Here is a 19,102-nt window from a genome sequence, read left to right as displayed (position 1 = left end):
GAAGCATCCTTAAAATATACACGCTCCACACAATCTCATAAGACGGAAAAGGTTGAACATTAAACGTGTGACTTGCATGTCAAGATAATCTAACGGTACAAGAAATAGCTAAAATGTTTTATCTTATCTTTTACCTTATCGGAAACGAGTCACCTTGTATAGATATGGTAATCATATATCTACCTCATACCTGCAGACGTTATAGTGAAGTGTATGACCAGGAAAGAACGCCTTCATATCGCATCCCGGGGACCAGATCACTGTACAGAGTTGCGTCCCTTAGACGCAACTGGGCCCCGTTCCTCAAAGCAATCTTAAGATGATAATAACTCCCATACTTTAACACAGGCTTGGGTAGCCGTAGCGCTAAGATCGCTGTGGCAAGCCTATGATTATATGTCTAGGTTTGTCAGCATCATATATGCGTGATGTTTCACCCAAGTGGTAAACGTCTGAGACCAGCATGGCTTTTGGGTTTTCTCCCACACGACGCTGACACGCCGTGATGTAACAGAAATAATGTTTCAAGTTGTGTTCGTTAGCCCAGTCACTCATATCTCATCCAAGACGAGACGCTCTACACTATGCGTGATAGCGTGTAGGGATACAGAAATAAAATGTGCACATCTGAATTTGTAGAAAAGCACGGCCGGTTCTACCAGTAGGGCAGGAAAACACGCTTACCTTTTTCGCAAACACCTGGTGTCATCACTGATTTTCAGTGACCCATTCATATAATTTCCACAGTTACTTTGCCTTTTTGCGTCCAATGGAATCCGTTTCGATAAACGAGACTGTTTCTCTGGCGTTGACGTTTAATATTTCAGAATCAAATCCTAAAAAAGTAGTAAAAGTCAAAACGTTTAAGATTTATTCAAGGAGTCCATGCATTGCCTCCATTCGTCATACCATTCTTTCGAGAGTTACCAATCAATGCATGTACATGAAGAAAATGTGAAACAATCAAGACATGTGAAAAGTATTAATAAATGACTTGCACCAAAAAGACCTCCGCAGAAAGGTAACAACAGTAACCTAATTCCATGGACTAAAAAACATACGTGTTAACTAACATATAGTCTGTTGCACCAGTGGTTGAACGTCATCGAAGCCTGGATTGATATAGCTGGTTTCTATGTAGTTGTCGTTGAGAATGTCTGATGCGCTTTCAGACAGCACCTCATCAGACTCTTGTGTGGAGTCGATGTGCACCAAACCGAAAGATGTCCAAGGATTGACATGGCGGTTGTACTCCGCCTCAAAGTCTAAGGACTTCACAGAAGGTACATCGTCTACTACAGGCGGTAAATCGTCTTCTAGTTCCTCCGAAAAATCGCTGTTTGCGTCACAGTTGGATAAAGTTTCTAATTTGGATTCCATCAGTGATTCATACATTCCGCAGTATGTTTCCTTCGAGCAGCCACCGGTGACATCCTTGCAGTAGGTGTGCTGGGGCACGGGCGCGGGTAGAGAAATGTTCCTCGACTTTGCTCTTGCCTTCACGTCACAGTCCAGGTCACTGGAATGGCCATCCATTTCCAAACAATCAAAATTAATTTCACCTTGGAGATCAAATTTTCCATGAGGGGATTTGAACAATCCTAAATCACTTCCAAATTGTAACCGGAAATCTTCGTTGTCAAGGTCACAGTCGGTGCTCACTCCGGACGAGTCCACAGATGTGTCCAAATGTTTGACTCGTCGGAGTTTCTTGGAATGAAGTTTCCTGCCTACTACGCCTTTCGTGTCAGGATTTTTATTGCACTCACCTAATCCTAAATACGACCAATCAATATCAGGAGAGAATTCTGTGGAATCGTATTTTTCTCGCAACATTTTCCATCTACATACACCAAAGGAATCCATGTCCTTTGCCTTAGATACCTTCTCTTGGGTATTACTGACATGGTTCAAACCGGATTTCTCCCAATAAACACCGTACTTCCCATCAATCTTGTTGGTCACCACATCAATCTGATGGACGAGCACTCGTAAATCTCCCACAATGCCGTGCAGATTTGTGATGACATTTTCTAGATTGCTGACCATGTTCTTGACAGTATTCCGTACAGCCGTGCCTCCGTCGACTCTCATATCGTATGCTGGAAAATGGCCCGTCTTGTGGCCGGGACCAAACCTCATGTTACTGTAGGCCTTGTGTTGAGGGGAGCCATGTGATGGGTCCGCCATCATGGCCGCTACGTCACACTACGTCAACACCATCGACAGCGGTGTTGCTCGGAACGATGCATCGCACGGGGTCGGGTACCTGACAAGAAAAACAAATATTTTACTCATAACAGAAATCATACGACATGATACACATCAAAAGATTTTCTGACACGTGGTATTTTGCAATATTAAATGGCATATACCATCACATGTTGCGATCGATATGTACTCTAAACCTACTATAATTGATATTCCTGACTGTCCCACATTAAAATGTGAATGGTTAGATATTCACATACACTTCGCGCTCCACCAAGCAGATGGTAACACATGTTAAGTGCCATTGTTGCCATTTATATAAAAAATGAATAACAATGACAATTTAGGAACAGACGTCAAACAAAAAGACGGAATACACGTATGCCAATAAATCTTCAACAAAGTCTCTTGACTTTGGGTAACCTTCACTATTTGTGTATGCACACCAGTAACTAGAAAGAGACTTTTTACCGGTAACGTAGAGCAATCTGGGAACACGTTTGAAAGAGATCATGCGCTCGGCTGGAGAGTGAAGCATTCCTTTACCTGTTAAAGAGCTCCACTCTGTCAACGCATAATGAGGTTTTGTAAGGAGGAACGGCTACCAGATACATGCTTCCATCAAACTTTAGTCAGAGGTCATGCAATACCCACTCTTCTGTCAGAACGCCCGGGACAACATCTACATTAGCAGCAACAAACTGTTTCAAAGTCACTTATGTCCCATAAACCTCTGTGTAGTGAGACTGGATCGATTCACGGGCACCGTGATATCCACTTTGACACACGATATGATTAATTCTGTATTGTGTTGCTGATATATGCTAAAATTAGCCTTTCAACCATTTGTAGTTATTTTGACGCACTTTTCAGCGTTTTCATTTGTAACAATCGTTTCATCTGAACATATATTTGTCAAGGTGCTTTGGGAATTCAAATAATTTGACATGTAAACGTTTATCAGAAATAGTATATCGTGGACAAAGTATCGCCATATACCGTATTATCAACAAAGAATCGCGATACATATCGTATTGTGAACAAAGAATCGCGATACAGTAGTGGCACGTGGTCCTATGCACAGAGTACAGCGCACAGATCACAGATCCCAAATCAGGTGAAGTTAAGCACCGTTGGTTTCGGAGAGTAGTTGGATGGGTGACCACGTTCAGCAGCTTGACTCCTGAGAGTTTCTAGGGCTTCGGTCCTGCCCCTCACTGAAGCACATGTACCACATGTGGTATCTCCTTAAGCAAGTGACTTTGTTCGAAATGTGCCTCTGTTCACCCAGCAGTGAGTGGGTACCCTGAGATGAGGGATGAGATGGTAATGTGGCTGCTAACCTTCTAGCGCCTCACAGGCAGCTTGGGTTGTATACTCCCAAGGGAGCTGAGAATGAAAATCGAGTGCTTACTGATCCATTGACCGGGGTAATAATAGTGTAGCGCTATGAACATCCACTTGGTGAATGGAGTCTCTCGCGTATTATAAATGCACTTATTATTTATTATTATTATACAGAGCGTATTGTCAACAAAGAATCGTGATTTTTATCAAATGTTTAATAAGCGTGTTTCAGAACAAATGGCACCAGCCTTGATATTTGTGACAATTTACTCTGCAATCTAAAAGGTATTGTATTATGAATATTCGTATATTGGTATTTGTATACTTTCATCATTTTTGACACACGGCTTTTGTGAACAGGTGCGTGCATATCCTACTCCAGATCGAGTTTCTCATGTCTCATGCTAGTCACGTACAAGGTATTATCAAAAGGTTTCAGGCTTTCATATCTAGGTTGTTGTTATGCTTGCATGTTACACTTATCAGTATTGACCTGTGCTTGGTGAGCCATCTTTCACAATTTGACCTGCTCCAGTCAAGTGGCGTGCTGATAATTGAATTCGACTCGGAGGTACCCTACTCCTTGGCACCACAGTGGTAAAACTGAGTATAGAGCAGACACGAAAGTTTTCAAACTAGGGGGTCAGTCGCTAAAAAATACCGATGAAGGGATGCATGCTGTTTGTGGGGAGGCTGCCCTATCATATGCCACAACTAAACGTTGGATGACACCACACTGGTCGACCCAACACCACAAAAGAAAGCAATGATGCCGTCGACAACCTGGTAATGACGCATTACACTACGAGTTAGAAGAGATCACAGGCTTTCCCATGGGCCAATAAGAAACAACCTTTCATCAACATCTACAGATGTCAAAGGTTTGTTTCTCTGTTGGTTAACGCTGCACTCAGCAATAATCCACGACGGTCAAAGGTTTTGTGTGCGATTGGTTCAAAGAATGCTACCGGATATTTGAAGGCTACCCGCCTCAAATTCCCTGTTAACCAGATATTATCGCATCCCACAAGATTAGGTTAGTGATCTGAATCCATCTCTAGGATCCCGAGAGTAAACAAGAATACATTTAGTGGAAACAGTCAGGTCTCCCAAATCCAAGAAGTTTAAAGCAGATCCACTAAGAAAGTTATGGCCACCTGCTTTTGGGACAGAAAGTTGGTTGTTTTGTTGTTTAACGCCGCACTCAGCAATATTCCAGCTACATGACGGCGGTCTGTAAATAATCGAGTCTGGATCAGACAATCCAGTGATTGACATCATGAGCAATTGGGATACGATGACATGCATCAACGAAGTCAGCGAGCCTGACCACCCCATCCCGTTAGTCGTATCTTACGACAAGCATAGTCGCCTTTTACGGCAAGCATTGGTTGCTGAAGACCTATTCTACCCCGGATCTTCACGGGTAATACACATCAGTTATTTACCTTGGGGAATAACCATGAATGTTGAATAGTATGCCAACTCTTTGAAAGGCGTACGCGAGTTTCAAAGCCAGGAGTCTCGGCAAACTTGGACGTGGTGTTCTCCGTCATGAGGACAATGCTGCAGTTCACACCAGGCATGCTGTCATGTTGCAATGGCTGCTGTACGGGAATATTGATACACCGGTTGTAGCAGGATCACGAGGGGTACAAGGGGTTTTATGCATAAAACCCCATATACTCCAAGTGATCCTGCTACAACGAATTTATCTTACCGACATGTTTTAATGTGACATTGTTAAAGAATTAACACAGATTCAAAATTGATAAAACAGCTGTTCGATTGAGCTGCGGTTAACTTTTGCGATGTCACGTGACTTCCATTGACTCGGAAAAAGCGTGCGGATTTTTGCTTTGAAGCGGGATGTATTCCGTCTCTAAGAAATCCACGTGCAGCCTATATTGCTCGTGGAGGGTTATAAGAGATTTATTCCCCCGCTGAGAAATGTATTACCCTCCAAAGCGGGTTACGCAGTATTTTATGAATATCACGTAGACCAATCAGATCTCATCATTCTGACATGGCGGTATGATAAAGGCTTCTACCCCATCCACCTTATTCTCCAGATCTGGCCCCTAGTGACTACCACCCGTTTTCAAATATCCAAAAACACTTTAGTGGTCTGTGATTTAACAAGTTTCAGGAATTGGCTGCCGTTGCCGTTGTCGTTGCCGTTGCCGTTGAGCGGTTTTTGCAATCGTTGGTTAATTTTGAAGACCAAAACTTTCACAAACGTGGGGAAACTTAAACTATAAACCTTTAGCATGACAATATTATATATACAGTTTTAAAACACGGGCTATAGGGCACCAGTAACCAAAGCTAGGCCAGCTCGCTGGGGATCATGGGGACTTTCAGTACCTCTGCAAAGTGCACACAGTCTTAAGCAGATATTCGTGTGTAAACCGACTGTGGCCAATACGACATCGTTGTAAAACGACCTCGCCATGTCTTGACTGACAACCCAAGTAGGTTTGAACGATTGTTTGTTTTAATTCGTGAAGTTAATTGCTTCCTACCTGGGTGTCCCACCTCTTTTGCATGAGATCCCGTGTATAACTTTTAATAGTTGGTTTGAAATCGCTGTACGGGATAAGTAATGGAGATAACGGTTTGTCAAGAGCTCCTTTAGCTGCAGCATTGGCTTTTGAGTTACCTGTTATGCCTACATGACTTGGTAACCAGCAAAAGACGATGTCGCATTGGCCAGTAGAAAGATCATTGAAAAGTTCTAAAATGTCAAGGATTATAGGATGATTTGAGGAGACACTTTTAAGTGCCTGAAGGCATGACAATGAATCGGTGAAGATGATGACATTTTTAGATTGGTTTTGATGTTTAATATAGGTCAAAACTGTAAAGATAGCTTTGGCCTCAGCAGTAAAAATTGAACTAGAATCTGGTATTCTTGAGGAGACAGTTCTGGATCCAATGATGGTGGCAATCACCAATCCCACGGTTTTGGACTAAATCCCTAGAAAAAATATTTAAGAAAAAAGCCTTACTAGAAAGCAACAAGAAAGGGCCCATTTTGTATGATGTAATTGAAACATATCATTAACGTAATGCAATCTTATCTATGCCAATTTTCACAGCATACGTATTGCAGTATGATAAAGAAGTATTTTAGGACTAGTGTGGGAAGCGTCTTCGGCTGTACACACAGATTACATAAAGATTGCAATTAGGTTTCTTCTTTTGAGTCACGATTTTTATTGACGAACAAAAAGGTTATTTTTGTATTCATTCTGACATTACATATTTCAAAGAAACAACACCCACCTTAAACAGTTTGTGTTACACATGCTCAGCCCTGAGCAACTTACATTTAACACCTACGTATCTAAAACTAACATGGCTTTTTAATATTACACCCGCCCAGTTTACCGCCAACGGCACATAAAGGATAAGTGAGTGAATGTTGTTTAACGCCGCAGTTAGCAATATTCCAGCTTTGTCACGGCGGCCTGTAAAAAGAATTAACCCTCTGGATGCCGAGTTTTTTTCTAACGAACATTTTCCTAAGATCGGAAAAGTGAAGGTTGTGCGAGAATTGCGCTCACGCGGCACTGAATCTATACCTCTGTCTATAAAATTTCCTATTTGATGGTGTACATTTAACTGCAAATATTAAACCGGTTTTAAAAAAAGACACTTCAAGGTGTTGTCCGGGAATTTATTCTGCGTTGAAAAACAGTAAATTTCTCCGCTTTTTATCGGTACAACGACAAAAGTACCGTGCGACGATTTTTTTTATTTAGAAGCTTTACGGAAACTGAACGAACAAAATACTGCCTAATATCTGAACGACATAACTATATATCAAATGGAGTTATATGCGTATGTATAACGACATACATTCAATGCCAAAAATAGCATGCCGTAAATGACGAAATCTGATTTTTCTCGTTTTTATGACGTCAAAAGGCGACAGAGAGTTACACACGTACAAAGAAAAGGGGGCATAACTCCGCTATACTTAGCACAAGTTTATTGTAACCCAGGTCACTTGGTGAGAATTAGCTGTCGATGAGGACAATATATTTTCGTGGCGTTTTGTTCACGAGGAACCAAACTATTCCAACACAAATATCGATATTGAAACTGTATACGTTTAGTTATAAAAGAACCCCATAAGAAATGAAATCGTACTTCATAAAAAAAGAGGTAATAGAGAAATGGATATCCCTATCTAACCTATAACTTAGTCCTTATATTCCAACATTCTCCTGAATGTGTAAGTGTAATTTGACTAATGTTGCACCATTATTAATGGAGCACTAGCCTTATCATCAAATGTAATGAAATACCAAAAAGAATAACACCATTCTATTTTGACGTCATGGCTAGTTTTATGTCTTTGATAACGTCGGAGAAAGACGACACTGGTATTTTGATTAATATATATCTCCCCTAATTTTCATTCATGGTATTGAAAGTCTCGATGTGTAAAACGGAATTTGACGCTTTTTCGACACAACATAAAATGACTTCTTTCACCAAGTATATAATGTATTGAATATATAAACAATTAGATAGTTTATCATGTATCTTAATTGGACAAGACACGCACCTGTTTGGCATCAATTTACGTAATGAAATACCCAAAAGAATATTTCAAAACAACCAAAATTATATTCAATATTGGACATATATTTGTTCATTATTATGTTGTTATTTCTCTTCATCTCGTCTCAGAAATACACAATAAAAGATGCGAAGACAGCTCTATTGGTATAGAATTATCAGGATAATCGTATAAGGTAGAACCACGGGATATATGGCATGGGTTTTATTTTTTAATTTTGTCACTTTCCACGTTTGTTATAATGCTGATGGGAAGGCGATGGAATAAATATGTGTATTTAAATGTACTGGATAATCACATACCGGTATACGTAAACATGGTATTCGGTGCGTACTAAACAGCCCTGGACTAATCTAACATAATGAGCCCCATCGCTGATGTAACAAGTTAACAATATGTAGATGTATAAATATATGCCAGTACTCTTATAAATAGCCGCTTACATATGATATAACGCTCGACCATGAACGTAGAAGAGAAATAAGCTTCCCGCCATGGTGAGTCTCATCCCACGCGTTCCGTCTTATTTTGCCGAGGTTATACACTGGTCTGTTCAAAATCTCAATGACATTTAGGTACCAACTAGTTAATGTTCCAGGCGTGGCTGGGAGTTTTGTCCGAGACAGAATACACTGCTTATAGAAATATTACATGTTTCTGTGAAACGAGAATCCGAAACATTATTGGGAACCATTAGGGAACATATTCTTCTTAAGACATCGACCACGTCCAGTGAATAACGTATTTGTTTTGTAACTCGTAAGTCTAAAATATTATTTACTGTATTTTATGGAACCTTCACATAGTCCGTAGGGTTACCTTTATTCTCCATATTCTCGCGGCACTGTTCATTCCCGCTAAATCGCACTCTTATACCACAGCGGCATCAGGGAGTTGTGAGTGAGCTTGGCTTAATGCTCCTTCACGAGAAACCAACGAGAACGGCTTTAGTGTTGACAAACCAAGAATCATCAGGGTTAATCTGGAATTCGGACCCACGATCATCGGATTCTGGCACTCCTAAGGGACGCAACTCTGAACAGCGAATGTCGGTGACCTTTTATTTGGATTATGGATAAAGTGACCCGATTGCACTTAAAAATCTGAGACGCCGTGATATAACTGAAATACTGCTAAAAACTGCGTTAAACCAGACTCAGTCACTCTAGTTCGCTGAAATTGCTCGTCCCCTATTTCATGTTCATTGGTCACGTGATCCTCGGCAACTGGACCACCGTAGATCAAACTTGCCGTTATTAGACGGCGATGACATATATCAGCAGTACCTGAAACAAAGATCCCTTGCCGCCATATGATATGTTTAAGGGATCATCTGCATTATTGTAACCGATGAATGAAAACCGAGCCAATTTCATGTAATTACCCGACTTTATACCACATGCGGTTCAATCAATGAAAGCCAATGATCAAGTATCGCCACCACACTGACCACAGGGTATGACCGCTTGCCCGGAGATTACCAACCTTCCGTTTGTTAAGGACTCACGTTACCACAACCAACCTCACCTCTCAGAACTGTGGGAAATATGATAGGATTGTTGTAGATTAATTGACAGAATAAGAAACAATTACATGTATATGGTTTTACCACGACAAAGAATCAAACCCCGTTGATGTTTGAGGATTAAGCAGTGTAGAAATTGCCTTGGAGCAGAATAAGTAACTTCATTTGCTACCTATTATATACGGTCAGGTGGTCTTGGGAGTCTTCATGTAGTTCTTGCTTGATGCTTGCCGGAGGTTGCAGCAAATTGTCTGGTAGGTGCTGCAGTTTGAAAAAAGTAGGGGCGTCATGACGTGACTAAATTACATGGTATGGGACACGGGATGACACAGAAGGGGTGGGTGGGGTGAGAGGGAGAGAGAGAGGAGGGGGGGGGGGGCATATGTTGTGGTCTAACGTTTGCTTTTAAGGGACCGACCATTTGATATTTAAGAGCCTGAAGCATACACTTTTGGAACATAGAATCTTTAACTTGACACGTAAAGGGAAATATTTCACTCCGCACTTCTAAAGGAATATTCCAGGACTATGACGGTGCCCTGTTTATAATCGAGTCTGGACCAGACAATCCCAACAGGATATGCTGCCAGGGACTAATTCTAGTCAAAGAATCACCCACGGGCGACTTCGGCTTTAAGATGTTTAATCTTAATGAAACTGAGCCCCCTCCGCTGAGCCCATCCGCTGTTACCGGTCTGGTGACGTCGAGCTCATCACGTCACAAACGCCCTACATTTTGACATATATTTGCAACTGTGGACATCAAATTCTTCACAAACATGCTTAATGACATACGTTATTAAAATTCTACAACCAATCCAATTTAGTACGCCGGTAATAATTCCGTTTGTGTTGGTCATATTTCTCTCTGATGGATGTTTTTCTTTTCTCTTGATAATTAGAATCGCCTCATTTTCCGATGTGTTGTAACGAAAACGTGCGTAATTAGGCGACTTCAGGAGATAAGCACTTGTTGATAAAGAAAGTGGTCGAGCAACACGACGCTGTAGACAGTGACTCTGCGACGAGGAGATGCTGTGGTTATCGGGCGATGTAAACCGACCTCAGCAGATAAGCACTTGTCGATAAAGATAGTGACAACCACGTTGTGGTCGAGCAACACGACGCGGTATAACTCTACGAGGAGATTCTGTGGTTATAGATCTTCCGTCTAGCAACATTACTTTACTTATATTCAATACATTCATCCATGTGCATCTCCTTCCCTTTCTATTGCCGACCGTCCCCATAGTCTAGTCGTCTGCCCGGAGAGAGGAATGTCGGCTGTTCGATCCTCTGCCTGTACCATACCAAAGGCCTTTAAAAAATGGTACTTCTTGTTACCCTGCCTGTCCCTCGGCATTAAGGGGATAAACCAAGGACTGGTCGACACAGTCAGTAGAATGTGGTGGGGTATCCTTGCTAAACCGCGGCAAGGACTAGAACTATTTCACCACCAGCATTAGTCCGGACTCGTACAAGTAGTCACATGCACGTACATGCACGTCACTATAAACGTTAAATAATCTTGCTAAACCTTGCTATACAAAGAGTGAGGAATGATATTGTTTTTACATTCTGAAGATGTTTCAGATATATCAGATGAACTGATACAAAAATCACCACTATTAACGTTGTCTTCGATTATCCAGTGTCTTATATATCCATTCTATGAAATTATTCTGGACTCATTCGCTCCGTCTTCGGATGACATGACGCTAACAATAACGTCGGAGCAAATAACAGTTAAATGAAACAAAATGTTTGCCAAATTCATATAACCTAACATTTAATTTAGATAATTGAATGACTTTAAACAAATATAAATATGTTACGTCCAATTTTGTCAAATTAAACATTTTCCTTCAATTTATGCAATTTTGACCCCCTGACAATTTACGCGCGCACATGCAAGCTTACCACCCAATGAAAGTCGTGTACATACACCTCGTAAGGATAAGAATTTATGGATGAACAACTTCTGTATTACAATTAAGAGCGACGTTTCGGTGTAGGTTCTAACACCGTTATCAAAGAAGTTACATTAACCTGCTTTATGCAATAGGAAAGGTTGTAGGTATATAGGAAAATGTGGGAACGAAATTCCTTTTTTTTTCACCACTGGCCAACTGCCCATAAACCTTCACAAAATATTGCATTGTCCATACATCATGCATTGTTGAAATAAAACACGCATACCTTGTATATAAGTTGAACTATGGGCCTATGTCCTCTCACTTTGCCATAATAAACGCATTTTTTCTCACTGCCTTCACGTTGATCTTTCTTCCACTTTGAGCTGACACGTCATGATATTACAAAAATACTGCCCAAAGCGGCGTTAAATATGTTCACTCACTCACTGTGTAAGCCCAAGTTTCGGTTTCATTGCCTTAACACTGTTCTACCATCTGGTCCAACCCCTCTCACTGGACCTCGTTCAAACCCTTTATCCCACGGGGAAACTGGAATTATACCATTCAGCCTCACTCCAGCGACAAACGGGATCTAAATTCACTCCGATTCCGGCTAGTTGTACGTACATGATAATATCATAGAAAATAAATTGCAGCTCCATTTTTAAAAAGGGTGTATATATACATGAACACATGTGAGAACTTACGATTAATAAACGCTTTTCTCATTTGTTTTAAAATCACGCAGATAGTGTGAATAAGGGCGTTATCATACCCAGTCCTTTATAAACATCTTCCCCTATCCTAATGATGTGGTTTAACAACTATCATGTAGGCTTATCCGTCCAATTTGCAATGATAAAGATATACCTCCCCTACTTGTTATTAAAGACAACAAGATAACGATGAAATCAAAAGAGTTTGTGAAACTATGGGTAAGCGTGTGCCTGTGAACCTGACAAGCTGTTTTGTGGGGGACAGCTTAGCGGAGATTGGTTATGATTACAGAAATGGTTTTGTCGGTTTTATTTGCGAGTAATATCATGGCATTTCATTTCAGGGATGAAATAGTGATCACTATTTCAGGGAACGTGTGCATGTACGTTTTTGTCCGTGCTTGAATGTGTGTTTGTGCGTGGCGCATGCTTGTGTGATGATTTAGGAGTTGGCAAAAAACGAAACCTCAAAGTCTGTCGGGTGGTTTGTTACCGGTATGTCCACGTCGCTAGCCGTCCTCACCACGACGTAAATATACGTACATCGTTACACATTCGCTTTCACCTCAAGTCTTCATCGTGTAGGGGGCACGGGTGGTCCAGTCGTCTAAGGCGCCGCGATTCGCTGTGCAGAGTTGCGTCCCTTGGGCACGCCAGAAACCTATGATTGTGGGTTCGAATCCCGGTTCGCCCCGATTATGTTTCTGGGTTTGTCAGCACCACACCCGTGCTCGTGGGTTTCACCGAAGTGGTAAACGTCTGAGACCTGCATCACTTGGGGCTTTCCTCCCACATTAAGCTGACACGCCGTGATATAACTGGAATACTGTTAAAAGCGGCGTTAAACCCAACTCACCCACCACCATCATCGTGTAAATGCACTGGGTTTTTTGTTCTGTTCATCCTGAAGACATGATTGGTAAACACATTGCCAACGTTTCAGCTGATCGTTTCATTGCTAGGATATACCCCTTGGGAAACAGACGGCCTAACACAGGGACATGTAAAAAAACTCAAATATCGTCTCCGAATATCTTGAAAGCGATGTACTCCCTTGAGGATATGCGTTTTTATAACAGATTTACGTTTGAGGCGAAAACGTTGTATTGTTTACTAACACATATCTGGTACACTCTTTTTATCACACAGGAATCTCACTTGCCAGTCTGCTGCTGAGGATCTGTACTTTGTATATTAGTGAAGGGTAACGTTCGTAGTTTTGACTGTAGATAACATGATCGATTTACTCTCAAGCATGCTCAACGTGGAACAGACGTTGAATATACATAATTGCAAAAACCGCTGCGTGAGCAATGGTTTAAATATATCTGGGTTAAGGAAAGAAGGCCTGTGCAATGTCGACACATCATATCATTCAGTACGGTGTTTTCTTCCCTCCAAAATAACCTCCGATGCAATGAGTATCGCGTCCAACATGCGGTTGCCTGATAGCATTCGCCAACATTTGCCCCTTGCCGTAATCAACAAGACGACATTCGGCTTGTCTCTGAATGGCACGATTGGACAAGGTTCGTTACCCGGCAGCATGTAACCAGTCCAGTAACTCGGTTACGTGCCCTTGGATTGTACTCCTTACGTCACGGTCGTGATATCCGATATCATCCAACGTACACTGATAAAAGCACCCATTATCTCACTTTATATATACGTGCTTTCAAACACATACACGCCATGTAGGAGTTTAATGTCAAATACATATAGCTGTGCTCGGTGGCGCGATATACCACTAACTCTAACATCATGATTACAAATCTAGCAAAATATTTCTACTATGCACATATGGAAAGAAATATACGGTTAACTGTAATACCGCCTGTACCATAACGTTTGCACACAGAGGCCTGAGGCCTAAATATACTGAAATATATTGATTGACCTCTGGACCAGTCACGCATTAATTCCACCAAGAGTAGAGAAAATTAATTTGTGTCTGATGATATATGTTGTTTCCGTACCTCAACGTCGTTGACACTCCCTTGCGACCACTTCGCAAACTCTATCGTCGACGACGACGTTGCACATCAAAGACTCCGCAATTTCAAGTAGCCTCGCATATATAGGACCACACACTGTCTTTCTTTGATGTTGTGAATGCTGTTCACCATAGGCAGCAGACGTCCACGACTACGTTGTGATATATACACGACGCCGACATTTGGACTTTTCTTTCCCTTTTTAGAAGGATTGTCCAGTCGGTGGATTGTCTGGTCCAGAGTCTATTATTTACAGACCGCCGTCATATAGCTGGAATATTGCTGAGTGCGGCGTTAAACAACAAACAAACAAAGAAGCATTGTCGCTGAAAAAAATGAAAAAGTCGAAAAAGTCTTTAACGAAGGAACTGTTTGGTTGTAGTTTCCAAACATCTGTAAGGGTAGTGTGAGAGTGAGTGATTGAGAGAGTATGGTTTTACACAACTTTCAGCTATATAACGGCGCGGGCCACATTGCACCTTTAAAGGAAGGTGGAACAGAGTCAAGCACAACAAGTCTATGCAAATAACGGCCAATTATATCAGCGCGACAAAATTATACCCCCCTTGTCAGAGAAAATAACAACGTCAGTTTACAGCAATAAAATTGTCCCCATTTCTGTCCCTCATAGATCTTAACATCCCAAATTCCAAAGCGCTTGCAACACCTTCATAAAATAGCAACATGTGAAAGCCAAAGCCAACGACAACGGCCGTCACAGGCGACGACAACAGTAATTATCATCAACCCAACAACGACTTTGACTACAACTCTTACCTCCACGCCACGGATGTTAACCTCCCCGCCCGCCATGGTGTGTACATGAGTCACGCCCTCGGCCTCGTAATCTACACGCTATACTGCATCACCAACAGCGGTAACAATGGACGCTGCAGCACGTGGTATCCTCCCTACCTGTCCTCGTTCTGGCACGTCCATCAGGTATAGATCTGCCTGCGTGACTCACCGCACCATCACACGTGAGATACAATGTCGAGGAGCTACAGTTGCATGTACGCGCACACGACTCACTTGTATCGAACGGCTGTGGAGTTAGTAAGCGGAATACTAAAACTGATGGAGGCTCTCTGGGTCTGCCGCGGCAAAGAACTATGACGATCAATTGACTTTTACTTCAGAGATAGCTTGGCTTTTGATGGTCTTATTTGACGTTTTTCAAGTATCGACGCAAATGAGTTACTTCAAAGAACCTGTCGATAACCGGAGTATATACAACGTCGATAAACAACGTGATATAGAAAAAGGAGCTCTTTTAAGTTGCGTTAAAATAATTGCCATGTGATTCCTTCAAGATGAAAGCTATTATTTATAATAAGACATGTACCGGTATAGATATAGAGATATACATCAAATAATTTCTGTCTTTATTTATACGAGGTTATCTTTAAACATATATATATATACCCATAATGCATATAATATGGATATATATGAAATCCCGTTAGCCCGGACAAGCTTTCTGGGCAAATACATGTAATGATTCGTTACTCGGGTAAATCCAGAACCTTGTATTTCCGGACGACATTAACAGTTCGGATTAACGCGTTTCTCTCTATAAACGCTGTAACTCATGATAAACTACCAACTGTAAACTGTAATCTGTGAAGAAAGTCCAACGTATCTCTACTGCAAGACAAACGCGCCAATTCCTACATTTGTAATGGGTGTCGAGATTTGATACCAGAAACCAACGCTATTATATTTCCAAAATCAATTACAATATCGAAGAATTGAGTATTTGGTATTAGTTACATCGACAAGATGAAATCTAGCTTTATTTGATATGCAGGGACGTGTAGGCCGCACAACCAGCGCCAAGATTCGTTCTGGTGAAATTAATTAGTTATTCTCGATATATTCTGAAGACGTTATTGGATACTTTAACTCGAGATTAAATCTGTATGGAAATAATCAACATACACAAATCATCAATAATTTAGCTTCTATCGACCGACCTTTTGCTTTAAATAGGTCAGTATGCTACATACATTACAAACAAATCTTCAAAAGCACAGCAAGAACTGAAGAGATCGGCAACAGCAAATGGAACAAAAACACCTTATTTGATCATTATCTGTTTGGTGAGGAGGATGTCAGCATTCTTTAAATTAATGTTCAATGAAGATAATATTAATTCAAGTAAAAACGTATTATAACCATAAGCTGTTTCTACATTCCAAGGGGATCTAAAAAGCTCCAATGTGTGGGTTTAGCAAAAGGAATATAACAAGTGCACGTTCATAATTTCAAAATCCGCGAAAGAGAACAAGAAGAGAAATCTAATTTCAGGATAAGGTTTTAAAACGTTCTTGAGACCAGAGATGTGAAATTAGACTGATTTTGTAAAGATTGCCGGAGGCATATTCGTCAAACGTCTAACACTGAAATCGACGAGGTTCCCGCGATTATTTGCTGTCATTGAGAAATATAGGAATATTTCAGCTTAATTTTAAGTCTCAGACATCTCTGAAACCGCGCAAGGTCTTCGTGACATTTCAAAATAGAGGTTCTCTAAGATGGGATTTTGAAAAGATGGAAAATAAATGGATCCAATTTGACGATTTTCGAAGAGGATGAGAAATCGATACACGAAATCGTAATTATGGTCCATATAAATACAATTTAAGAGGTATCACACATATAACAGGATCCGGTCTCAACTGCCACTTGTGACTTTTGCAACGAGTTCATCCCAAAGTGGGGGCATGAGGAGAATGGTAGAAGACCAGCGGAGTGAACTAATAACATCATAAAATGTCCATGAGCCGTGCCTCATCATCAATGATGACATGAACCATCTTGTCCTTAATGTCATTATTCTGTAATTATCAGTTCCCCGAAAAACCATGATCAAAATATTTCAAAGAATCACGAATCTGTTTAGGAATTCATTGACTATTACCTCCAATTTCTATCAATATTAAACAAGGCCCCGGGTCCAAATTGCTCGACACAATTTAGTAAATTAATAGGGTTAACGTGCGATCGATACTCTCCACAAGGATGACTCACGACAGGTGGAGATCAAATAAATGAGAAAAACTCTCATATTCATGAAATGCGTCTCAGTGGAGATGACCATAACTCCAACACGTTACTACAATCTCCATACAGTCAACCGAGTTCTGATCAATGCCTAAAGTAATCCCCAACACATGTTAACAATGCACAAACACTTGATTGTGTTTATTGTGTGTTTCCAACTTCATTTCGTCGTAGTTTGCTACACTATTTGCTAATGTGCTTAATGCCGTCGTCATCTGTAGAAGTATTCAGCCCTATTCAGATGTTTTCCCTCGTGTGTATACAGTAAATACCGATATGCCTCTGGTGCTTATAGAAATAACAAACATGCAATATTCATTTTACTAATCGAGTCGATAGAGCGCCGAGATAACACCCGTCTAAAGGTTCTATTAGGCTACTAATGGCTTATGGCATAGCGAGAGTGTTATAGTGAAATATCATACTATGCTCGAGCGTTGTGTTTCTAGGAATTAGGGTTGCTTTTGTGAATTATTTTGTCATTTCAATTATAATCTAATAACTACTGCTTTGATGTCCAGTAACGTGTATATCCGAACTCAGTATAAATAGACTGGACGATCTGTGTTGTTTTAATGCAACCCAGTTTCCATGTTATTTTAGAAAAAAATGAATTGAGTTCGGATGAAAGACTTTGATTACGACACACTTCATACAGACTGGCAATTTTGTTATAAAAGCTATTTAAGTGGTAAACAGTATGATATCGATTTATAATAAATTGATGTTGTAATTCTTTTAAACACCCTTTTGTCATCAGATAGTGTCATTATAGGAAATGATCACATTCAGAGGGAATCGACGTGTATGGTGTCAGTCAGTTTAGCTTGACTAACGCGATCAATTCTCCCAGGGTAAAATCTACATTCAGGTTAACAGAATATGAACCTAATACAGTAAACTACGGTTATAACGAACTTAAAGGGACCACTAATCTTAATTCGTTATAACCGAAGTTCGTTTTGAGCATATATACAGCAAATGGACGGGGCCAAAAATAATTCGATTTATCCGTCAGTTCGTTATAAGCGTGTTCGTTATAAACGTAGTTTCGGTATATTGAAACTTCGTGTAAGATACACATGAGAGTATACCGCTCTGCGTGTATAGCTGCGGAATATACAGTGCTGCACGTATAACTGTAGAATGGATAGATGGGGAGACGTGAACAGGAATAGCACCATTTCCCCCCCAAAGCAAAGGCACTGAAGCAGTTTTCCAGCCATTAACAGATTTTCAAGATTCGCTTGAAACCAGTTTTCCTCGAAAGATGTCAACAGACACACCCTTTTGTGGAATAGTAAAGACCACGGGTTATAAAGAAGCCAACAACAGTATTCACCAGTCCGTGTAACATGTTACACTGGAAGCTGGGTGTATCAGGCTAACCCGGCGGGTTGCTCTGACACAAGCATCTCTGTCAGAAACAGCCAGACAGCCTCACCTTCTCTGATTATACCTTAAAACGTTTAGCAGTGAAAATTGGCACACGTGAAATGCTTTAAAACCTATTACCACAAGGCAATGAAGACAACATACTACGAGAATTTAATACTAAGGTATTATTGACTTCAACTCTCGCGGGAATTAGAAAATGCCTTAACTGGTACTAAAGTATCACTCTGATCATTGGCTTAAGTCCGTCACCCAGCTGCCACCAGTCTCTAATCACGTTACCATGAGTAGGTGTTGATGTTAGTAACGTGATTACTTACCTCTCACTCAATATGTAT

The 19,102-nt window shown here is 40.8% G+C and overlaps 1 protein-coding gene across 4 annotated transcripts in view; it reads right to left on the bottom strand.

The window, feature by feature from the left end:
- Window positions 1–857: 857 nt before the first annotated feature.
- The window catches only part of LOC124143732, a 71,294-nt gene continuing 53,049 nt past the window's right edge, over window positions 858–19,102 (bottom strand). For 3 of the 4 annotated variants that reach the window (XM_046512790.2, XM_046512792.2, XM_046512793.2), the window contains one exon: window positions 858–2,269. In XM_046512790.2, coding sequence (XP_046368746.1) covers window positions 1,069–2,193 — 1,125 coding nt within the window. In that variant the 5' untranslated portion in view covers window positions 2,194–2,269 and the 3' untranslated portion in view covers window positions 858–1,068. Of the gene's footprint in view, window positions 2,270–15,080; window positions 15,331–19,102 lie in introns of those variants that run through there. The other variant, XM_046512791.2, reaches the window with a different exon arrangement.

This window comes from Haliotis rufescens, unplaced genomic scaffold (genome assembly GCF_023055435.1).
Source record: "Haliotis rufescens isolate VD_foot unplaced genomic scaffold, xgHalRufe1.0.p SCAF_1, whole genome shotgun sequence".
NCBI lineage: Eukaryota > Metazoa > Mollusca > Gastropoda > Lepetellida > Haliotidae > Haliotis > Haliotis rufescens.
The sequence above is the reverse complement of the archived record's forward strand: the minus strand, read 5'-3'. Positions and strand labels throughout refer to the sequence as shown.